Raw genomic sequence first — 11,007 nt, 5'->3', positions numbered from 1 at the left:
CATGTATTGTTATTACTGTAAAACTGCTGCAACATGGTTAAGCAACCATCACAGTCATAAAAAAATTAAACTAAGTCAAGATCATAAGACTCTGAAAGCATCTTACATTAACGAGATCTTATTTATAAATTGTAATATTGTAACTATACAGTGATTTTTTTTAATGAACGATCAAAAGGATAAACAATGCAGATTTATTTTCACTGCCTTCTTTGATCATATTTACCAAGGGTGCCAATGATTCTGATCATGACTGTAGCTCTTAAACGATTTTTTTTAAATCCCTATGGAAAAAAAAAATTCTTTCCAGAACCAAAACTGCTGAAAAAGTGGACAGGCACTGTTGACGCTCCACTTGTTTGCTTTGACTCTGGCTGTGTCTGAAATCACTCCCTTTAGTGCAACTATTTGAGGTGAGAAAAACCACATGTATTTCACATGTGCAAAAACACATCTGGTCAGATGTTAAACTCATACTGTACTTTGCACACAGAAAATGTGGTTTTGGAAACAGTTCCCATGTGAAATCAATGTGATCACATGTAAGTTAATGTGTTTTTTTCCTAGCTATTTACAGTAATGTCCGAAACCACATATAGTGGACACTACTGAGTGCACTCAATCCCATAATGCATCAAAATAATGAGTGTACAACCATGTACACTGAGCAGCTAGCCGCTAGAAAATACCCATGGACTGTGAGCGTCAAATGAATTCCTGCGTTTCTCGCTGGTTCCTTATTCAGTGGACTATTATTAGTGAGGTAAATGTAAAAAAAAATTGTACTTTGCGCTTTGTGCTTTTAAACAAATCGACTGAGTGAATGATTCAAAGACAATGACAGAAAGATTGAGTCACTTAAAGGGGTCATCGGATGCAAAATTCACTTTTATATGGTGTTTGCATATAAATGTGTCTGTGTGTGGACACAACCATACAATGAAAAAAATCCATTCACTCCTTTTTTTTAATCCTCAAAAAGTCTAAACACTCAATAACCAGTCTGAGCACTATGATGTCATAATGAAGCCCACGACCACTGACGGACTGTCCCGTATTAGAATATTTCTGCCCTCAGCCATTGGACACCCCCCATGGAAGAGAGGAGTGGGGTGAGCAGTTGCTCATTATCATTTAAAGAGACATGCACCGAAACAGGTCACTGTGAACAAAGCTGTTTTTGAGGGGGTAAAAAGGGTGTTGCTTTACACAACCATTGAGGAATTTTAACCAAAGTAGGCCTATATTACAAACTTTACATGAACACCCTAAAGAATCATGCCAACTTGTGGAAAATGGGCATCCGATGACCCCTTAAACAAAACAGTAAATTAATCTAAACAAATCTTTTGGCTGAATAGATTCAAGAGATTCGAGTCAGCGGAAATGAATTAAAACCCCCAGTAAGGTACATTTTTGCTAGGGAGTTTCCAATCTTTCCTTAATATCTTTGACTGATAATACACTAAAATAACCCATGCATGAGCAAATTCAAACTTAAAGCTAAAATACATAACATCACAAAATATTTCATAATAAGTTACTCCTTGTACCAGAATGACAACATTTAAATAGAAGATTTATAGTATTCTAACTAATTACTGTACATCTATTTTCAGAAGTCCAGCTAAAATACACAAGGTTAGCCTAACTCTCAGTTTCACAATAATGTACCATATGTTAATGTTAATCATTTGAGTTTTAGTCTAAATACATGGTGAGTGAGGGTGTTTTGCGGCGCATGGCACAAGCGTCAGCACTCTGAATGTTGACATTGTTTACCAGAGATAATATTGCAACACTCTGTCCTACATGTACATTTAAAGTAACGCTACGTCAACAAACAGAGGCTAAAATATTATTTAAGCAAGCCTAATGTATTTAACGGAGATTTCCAAGCTCAGTGTTATTTAATAAGAGCCACCATAACAACTGTCAACATCATCGCGTGGCTGTTTGAGATTAATCGACATTATATCGACAAAATATTTATCCATGAATGTTAAAATACACAAATGTCATAATTCCTACCTAAATGTGAAGATTTCTCCCTTTACTTGACAAGACAGCCATTTTTGCATCCAGGAAGACCCGACGTGTATTATTACTTAAGTTTCACTTTCCGTCTATATATACTGCCACAGGAAACCCAGTGAACTTAAGGTTTCTCGAGCTGATAATATCAGTTTTTAACAGAGTAAGTTCATGTTTAACCCTAAACCTAACCAAAAGAGGAAAAAGTCAAGCCAGCGAGTTGCTTAATTTATTTTATTCGCACGTGTTCTTCCTTTAAAGCACTTGAAGACGGCAGAGCATGGTCTCAGATTAAAGGAATGTAGTGAAATCTGATTCCAAAGGTCTCCACATCCATTAGACGCACATATACAGTACACAAGTATCTTGAACCTATTAACTCAGTCAGTCTAAACTAGGAAAGTTAAGATGACAACTGCTTTATCCACCCTTGTGAAAAGTACACTGTAGCATCCCTTTAAAATAGTGCTTTTATATATATTTTTTTTTTTTTTTTTTTGGACTTTGGACTTTATCTGGACTGAAACTTCTTTATTCCCCAGTTTCACAGACAAGGTTTAAGCCTAGTCACAGACTAAAATTCATGTTTGATCTGTTTTAACTTTAAGCAACTCCACTGGCATATCCTAAAATATGTCTGTGCCATTGTATTGTGTCAAGATGAACATCAGTAATGTTTATAAAAGCTCCTTAAATGTCCTAATTGAACAAAGGCCTAATCCTGGCTAAATTTAAGCCCTGTTTGTGAAACCAGGCCTATATGTAATTTCATAATTACTTCTTTTGTCTTTTAAATATGGTTAAATTCTACTGAATATACTGGCAAATATTTATGGTAAACAGAAATGTAATGTAATTTCACATATTTACAATGGTTAAGTAATTGAATACATTTAAAAAAAGATTGCCCTTAAATGTAATATAGAATAACACACTACAGTCAGAAGTAAAATTAAGTACTTTACCTGTGCTTCAGGTCACGTAACACATCAAAATAGTTGTACTTCTTTAAAGAAAAGTACAAAAAGATTATTAAAACATAATGCTTTAAGATGTACTTTAAAGTAAACCTTAATGTGACATTATTACAAAGTGCACTTTTCAAAAGTGTACTTATGAAACGGTCATGAAAGTGCACTCTTTAAGTACATTTAAGTTCATTTTATTTCATTCAAATTATCTGCAAGTTTAAAGAAAATATACTTTTGATACAAGTGCACATTCAGTAAAATTAAGCACACTTCTTTTTCACAAAGGCAGTCCACTTTCTGATTGATTAAAATTCCGAAAGTTGCATCACGAAACAGAAGTGTTGGTTTATTCAGAATTCTGCTGATATTTCCAGAGATGAAACACTACACATTAGGAACTGTGCGCCTGCTTCGTTACATAATATCCAACCCATGCTCCAAGCTTAATTACAGCTCAGTTATGGTTACATAAATAGATCATATTTAACTAAATGGCACATATTAACGTCAGATAAATAAATTACATAACCACTTGATTAGATAAATAACTTTTATTTGGTGGTAAATGTGCAACTCACTAAATTAGTTTGCAGTTCACCATGTACAGGGTTAATCACACAAATCAATATACAGTACAAAGGTAATGTATATCATTATAAAATGTGTTAGCCATATTATACGTGAAAATTGTCATATCATATATAGAACCATGGGTAATAAATGTAGTGTTGTTGTGCTACTGATCCAGCAAAAATGCAGTTTAACAGAATCACAGCACTTACATAAAAACAACTCCCTCAAGTACACTATTAATTTGAGTCAACTAATGTACAGGCTATTTTCTTTCCAGAATTGTGCTTGTTTCCTGCCCACACAGGATGTTATTCAGACGGTCTGCAGCAGTGTTCGCCACAAACACCCTGGATCCACTTCAAGTGTCTATGAGCTTCTGAATGTGAAGTTTGAGTTCTTCAGGAAGCCCCAGTTCTGTTACTAGGTCCAAGCAGCACTTCAGAAGCTGTCTTGTAGAGAAAGAACCATGGGAAAGAATTCTTGGTGAATTTTCACTCACGCCTCCGGCGTTACCACAGCAGTCATTGTTCGTTCCATCTCTCCCACAACAGTCTGCATTGTTTGAGCATCTAGATTCTTCATCCTGGTCCCTTTGCTCAACATTTAGGTCCTCCATGTCATCCACCACTTCGGTCACACTAGGCAGAGGCTTCTCCTGGGCTTTTCTCATGGCCTCCACCAGCCCGTCCTCATGCGTCTCCAATCTCTGAAGCAGATCGGTGACGGACGCTAAAGCTGGGCTTCCAGGGAGCTGAACCTGACACCAGCACCGCACCGCACTGTGAAAGAAGACATGGTCAAAAACCACAGAACAATGGACAGAATAGATTTAGGATTTTGATTCAGGTGTAGAGGCCTAAAAAGAGGTTTTTTTATATAGTTAATTTACTGCATGGTCTCTTTAATGAGTGAATATTTCATGTCACATCTTCTCAAGCTCACACAGGTGTCCTAGCAGAGTAAACAAAGGTGTAAACTTATTTGTTATTTTAGTATAATTTATTTAAGCTGCATGATTAATCGTTAAAAGAATGATTTCAAGCACCCACACAATCTGAATGACAACAACGTTGGCGCTACTGCTGATCCAGAGAGAGTTGTCATGTATTAGGTATGAAACAGCTTCACACATCGTATTATCATTATTTCTGTTACAATAATTCAAGTTATCCGATATATTCCGGATATAAACATCGATGTCTATGATAGCGATCAAAATGTAGTAAAAAAAAAATAAAAAAATCTTTTGAAAGTAACTTGATGCTTCAAATAAAGACCTTATCAATTACATTGTTACACCAGTAGGTGGCGACAAGTGACTGTTAAAAAAAAAAAAGTGTATTTGTAATTGAATCATTCAAGAAATTCATTCAAAAACGCTGATTTATCCAGTAAGGAAACAAGTGAAGTATTTATGAGAGAGTCATTGAATCATTCAGTCGAACCAATTACTTTTAAAATAATTAAATATTATTTAAATAAACTAGAACAATTGACATTTTGTCAGATGATGTTTTTTAGTTGTTCATTCAGAAAAATCGGGATCTCTATTTTAAACAGATAATCGTGATTCTCAATTTACCCAGAATCGCGCATCTCTATATTATTACAGTATTTAGCATTTTTATACATATTTTAATTTTCTTTTTACTTTAAGTTTTAGTCATATTGTTGTGCTTTTACCTGTTTATATATTATTTTTCTATTTAGATATTTTTGTATTTCAGTTAGTTGATAAGGGAACATTTCTTATATTTGTTAGTTTTTCATCTGATAGGCCTATTTCTATTTCTTTCTTTTTTTTTAAAAGAACATTTTAAATAGTTTTAATAACAACAACAATGCTTGACAACCAATAAGAACCCAAATGATGGTCTTATTTAAGCTATTTTTGTTAAAACAAATTCACTTCATTTGATGTTTTGCAGTTTAATGCAATGACATCCATACTTTTGATTGACATCCTGAGAACTTTAGTTTATAGTTACAAAGCATAACCTTAAAAAAAAAAAAAAAACACTAGCACACTAGGAATTGGTTCCCAAAACACTTCCAAACAGGGACAATTCACTAGTATGCACACACCATTTTATGTATGGAGCAGTCACTCAACTCAATATTAATTGTAAAGCATAATCATGGAAACAAAAAAATTAAAACTATAATAAGTAGTGTTAACTTACACCCACAAAATACCTCTAAAATTCTTACAACTATAAGAATAATTTATTGTCATTGGAGGGTGTATTTCACATGTAAAAGGCCCTAAAATGATGACAAATAAGATAAATGCACAGGCTTACCTCATGATTCCTTTGAGCTGACCGATGACAGTCATTTTTGTGGCTCCTTCTCTGTATCCCATGTTGAAACCAGCCTGTAGTGATGCTTCTTTCCCTGCATCAACACCATCTCTGAAACCATCCTGACAGAAAACCACACGGCAGTCGTTTCTAGACTGCGCTGCTTTCACTCGCTACACATCGTGAATGTTGCTTTTGTGTGTCACCTCACCGGTGTTTTTAAAAACTCTTACATTGCATGAACGAGAACACTCATTTAGAATAGGGACAACAAAAAAACCCGATAGAATATTTCAGTACAAGCATGTTGTGCAAGGTTCATCGTTGATAAATGACTGTTGACGTACCTTTGCGCGTTTTTCCATGTTGTATTTCCATTCTTTGTTCTGCAGACTGATATCATCCACATCCTCGTCGAACACATCCTCGCTAGACGTCGCTGATTTCACCCACGACATGTTTGCAATCTTCGAATCGCGACAGTTAATCTCACTGAGTGTGAACTCAACGTTAAAGGTGTCCAATCGGTAAAATATGCTCGTTTCGGCCTCTCTGACAGGATTCATAAACCATTCTCACATCCACGTGGTCATGTGACTGACGTCATCAGAATGCATATGAAGCTGTTTTCTTCTTCTGGTCGCTTCTGGTCGCATTCACACGTCATATCGCCGCCTGCTGGTCCAGCTGGTCCACCTCGCCAGACTATTTCAATTTTCTGAACAAGTTAATGATAGTTTTCGCTTCAAGTGTTTGCTGTGTTTACCAATGTAAGCACTGTGGCAGTAGTAATGCAATATTTAGAAAATGTACTCTTGTACTCTTGATACTCAAGTACTTTTAAAAACAAGTACTTCAGTACTTTTACTTAAGTAGACATCTGACTGTAGTACTTTTACTTGTACTTGAGTCAAATTTAGCAAGGGGTATCTGTACTTTTACTCAAGTAATGAAGCTGTGTACTCTGTCCGCCTCTGGTAACAAGGCATGATGGATCCATGTTCTCATTCTGTTTACGCCAAATTCTATACCATCTGAATGTCTCAACAGAAATCGAGACTCATCAGACCAGGCAACATTTTTCCAGTCTTCAACTGTCCAATTTTGGTGAGCTTGTGCAAATTGTAGCCTCTTTTTCCTTTTTGTAGTGGAGATGAGTGGTACCCGGTGGGGTCTTCTGCTGTTGTAGCCCATCCGCCTCAAGGTTGTGCGTGGTGTGGCTTCACAAATGCTTTGCTGCATACCTCGGTTGTAACGAGTGGTTATTTCAGTCAAAGTTGCTCTTCTATCAGCTTGAATCAGTCGGCCCATTCTCCTCTGTCCTCTAGCATCAACAAGGCATTTTCGCCCACAGGACTGCCGCATACTGGATGTTTTTCCCTTTTCACACCATTCTTTGTAAACCCTAGAAATGGTTGTGCGTGAAAATCACAGTAACTGAGCAGATTGTGAAATACTCAGACCGGCCCGTCTGGCACCAACAACCATGCCACGCTCAAAATTGCTTAAATCACCTTTCTTTCCCATTCTGACATTCAGTTTGGAGTTCAGGAGATTGTCTTGACCAGGACCACACCCCTAAATGCATTGAAGCAACTGCCATGTGATTGGTTGATTAGATAATTGCATTAATGAGAAATTGAACAGGTGTTCCTAATAATCCTTTAGGTGAGTGTATATATATATTTTTTTTACAGTCTATGATATTTTATATATATAATTTACCTGAGATTCAAAAATGAAATAGTTACATGAGTATGAGTATAAATCAAAGTAAAATAAATTTTTTTAAGTTTTACTGATAATATTTTGGGTAAAAAAAATGAAATTTTTTTTTTGCCAAGCACATTTATTGGTCGGGTTTCACCTCTACATCAAATACATGAAATAAGTAATTAGGAAAAGAACCATTTTATACTTAAACGTATACGAGGAAGGCATTTCTCTGACAAAAACTACAGCTACAAGTTTCATTTTACTAGGCAAGTTATCTGTTATTAAATTTTCATTGGATCTCTCCTGTTTTTGCATGTGTTCATAATTTCATAATTCATCATTTGTATTATGTCCACAAAGTTCAGCATGTTTCATTGTGTTATCACAAATAAAACAATTGACTTTAAGAACAACTAAGCAATGTACTTACAAATCTTTAACAAATGTTGTCACTATTGTATAACAATGTTGTAGTTAAACAGTGTGCATATTGACATTTTAATACCTGCAAAAAATTTGGATTTTGTTTTATTATATTATGAATAGTATGAAAAGGAGCCTGTGATGTATTTTTTATTTTTATTTAATTTAATTGATTAATTTAATTTAATTTAATTAATTAATGGAAAACTATTTTAATTAATTGTATTATTATTATTATTACCACTACTATATTAGCCTACTATTTTACTTACAGTAGTTAGAATATTCTATTTGTCCTTCCGATATCAAATTTGCTGTTTTTACTGGCATGACATAAACTGTTCCAAGAGGTTGGAAAATCAACGCAATGTTGCAATCTAAAAAAAAAAAAGAAGTGAAATATGAATTATAAAATGAAACGTTAATATGAATAATATTACCAAAATGAAATATTAATAGTGCACACAAAAAGTTAAATAAATTCAAAGTAAATAAAAAAGTGTTGCATTGAGCCCAGTATGTGTCCTGTATGACCGCTAGATGGCGCTAGATTCATATTAAACTGTGTCTGTGTTTGCAATGAATTAATCGAAAGTGAAAACATATTTAGTGTCGCTAATGTCATTGCTCAACGACACAAATACAAATTTTTAACTCTTCATTTTAAATTACAGGAGCTGACAGTGATTGTTTTACCTACCCGTACTCTGCTGGGACAAGTAGTCAAATTAAAGGAGGGAACTGACAGCCTTATAAGATACATTGAATTAAACTGTCAATACACTTTTAAGAAACAAGACTTTATCTCTCAAAAAGTGCCATGTTTAATGAGGAGTCTAATTAATTTGGCTAGTCCAACTCTTTGAAGTATTATGTTACATGTGCTAAATAGAGCCGTACTGTAATGTGAAGAGGATTAATCTACCTCAACAGAACTGTGACCTTTACAATTATGCTAATTAAAACACCTCATTTATCTTTATGGTTATTTCAGGACAGGGCTACTTTTCAGGTATGCAACTTTTAAAATAAGCTCTACATGAGACAGCTGTCATCCTCAAAGTGCCTTGTGTAACTGTGAATAGTGGTCCTGGTTATAAATTATGTCTCATAATTCTTACGAGCTCGTGTGATGGTTCAGACAGTGAAGTGGCGCAGCAGGTGAGAGTTTATGAGAAGAGAATCATCCTCTATTGCCCAGTGGGTAGAAATGTATCCATTTAGGGTTCTTTTCCTCACCGTTAGCACTTTGTTCAGTGCAGATATCAGAGTGGAAAATCCAAATTCATCACAGGCGCTGGGAACCCTCAGGAATCCATGGTGAAATTTAATTAAAAAAAACACCATACAGTGATGTTACTGCTTAGACTCAATGGAAAAGTTAAACAGCTAAGCAAGTTTCAGCTTACTAGACTTACTAGAACTGAAAGTGCACTCACTCATCACTGTAAGCATCTAGCGAAATAATTACAAAAGGCCTATTTTACGTAGTTTGATTTGAATGCAGTCAACTAGGCCTATTTAGATACAGTAATGTAATTATGAATTTAGAATATTAAACATTTCAAAATATTTATAAATAATTTCTACATAAGAAAATTTGGATTTTGAAAAATTTATTTTTATTTTTATGCTACTCACAGCCTTTCAGAGCTGAAAGCATATTCACTCATATAAGCTACCTGTAAGTATCAAGTGAAATTAGCATATTTTATTTTGGTAATTTTGAATGCGTTATTTGTACTATTTAGGTAATGTTTAAAGTTTCACTATGTAACCTTTGGCCCTCTAGCGGTTAAAAAACAAAACTGCACGCATTTTGCGGAAGAACATTACTTTGGTTGTGCTTCGGCTCTGCGTGACTGTGCGAAATCTGCGGATGAATGTGGTTATTTCTCATAACTAAAAAGAGAGACACATTTCCTGCTGCTCATATTCACTAGTAGGCTTAGCCTACTACTAGGCTTACGACCGGTTTGTGGAAAGGATCTCAAGCTGACAAGCTGAAGATGTTGCTGTATACCCATTAATAAACATGGTAGGCTACTTCCTTGAAAATAAATTCCAGCACAGTGCTACAGCAACCACAATGAAATGACCCTTCCCAATTAAATGCTTTACAACGAACCCCGTTAGAGAGCTACATATGACAATGTATCTGTTGGGTAATAAAAAATGTCTGCGTTGCTTTTACAACATTTCAAATCCTTAATATGCAAGGGTGAGTGATGTAGCTAGCCTACACAATTTATAATAGGCTTACCATTTATCAGGGTAAGACAGAAAACATGTTTTGGAAGAACTATAGGCTATGATGATGCATTGACAATTGAGTATTTAAATTTTGTTCATTTTGAACAAACACAGTTACATAGTACCTTCAAAATATGGAACATATTTAAAACACTTATAAATGAACAAATAATTTCTTAATAAAACTTATATCAATCATATATATAGGCTATATAGTAGAATTGCAGAACTGAAAATGTACTCACTTATTATAGCCTACCTGTATTTGAGGTGAAATAATTAGGAAATGAGTATAGAATGCATTAGAAGGTATTCAACTATTTAGATGCAGTTCTTAATAAGCATTAATATGTTTTTAAACATGTATAAATATTTTTTTAATTATAGATTACACACAAAAAAAATTACACATTAAAATACATCAAAATAAATGTAAACTGAATTTATATTGATTACTTTTTAGAATTTTAACACCAGTTCTAACACTTTATAATGCCTTTAACCACATTATAGCGGGCAGGGTCTTGTTTTTTACGCTACAAGTGATGACAAACACATTACACTCATCAATATTGCATTTTTCCTTTCTTTCCTCCGCACCACAGAGACAAAGAAAAGAGGTCCCTGCTTTATTTTAAGATGGGCTATTCTTCATCTTGCGCTTTAAGGGAACACACAGGAGAGATGCAGCCCGTGGACAAATGCATTTCACCTTGCACAGAGTGCATTTGCAG

General features: G+C 34.7%; 1 protein-coding gene across 1 annotated transcript; it reads right to left on the bottom strand.

Annotated features, from left to right (window-relative positions):
• Nucleotides 1-2,539: 2,539 nt before the first annotated feature.
• On the bottom strand, nt 2,540-6,587 carry otulina (OTU deubiquitinase with linear linkage specificity a). Its single transcript, XM_084399038.1, has 3 exons — nt 6,229-6,587; nt 5,882-6,003; nt 2,540-4,357 (listed from the first exon to the last, which is right to left on the bottom strand). Exons 1-3 carry the CDS (start codon nt 6,445-6,447, stop codon nt 3,937-3,939), a joined length of 762 nt encoding a protein of 253 aa, XP_084255164.1. The 5' UTR covers nt 6,448-6,587; the 3' UTR covers nt 2,540-3,936.
• Between the last annotated feature and the right edge of the window lie 4,420 nt (nt 6,588-11,007).

This window comes from Rutilus rutilus (genome assembly GCF_951802725.1).
Source record: "Rutilus rutilus genome assembly, chromosome: 24".
NCBI lineage: Eukaryota > Metazoa > Chordata > Actinopteri > Cypriniformes > Leuciscidae > Rutilus > Rutilus rutilus.
Note: the sequence above shows the minus strand (reverse complement) of the source record. Positions and strands in the feature narration are given on the sequence as shown.

Bases quoted from the DNA above. Each gene is read 5' to 3' on its own strand.
- otulina (XM_084399038.1), bottom strand. From the start codon at position 6,447: ATGAATCCTGTCAGAGAGGCCGAAACGAGCATATTTTACCGATTGGAC. The intron at 6,004-6,228 runs GTACGTCAACAG...GTTTTCTGTCAG, and splicing joins ACATGGAAAAACGCGCAAAG to GATGGTTTCAGAGATGGTGT. The intron at 4,358-5,881 runs GTAAGCCTGTGC...CTTCTTTCACAG, and splicing joins CAGCTCAAAGGAATCATGAG to TGCGGTGCGGTGCTGGTGTC.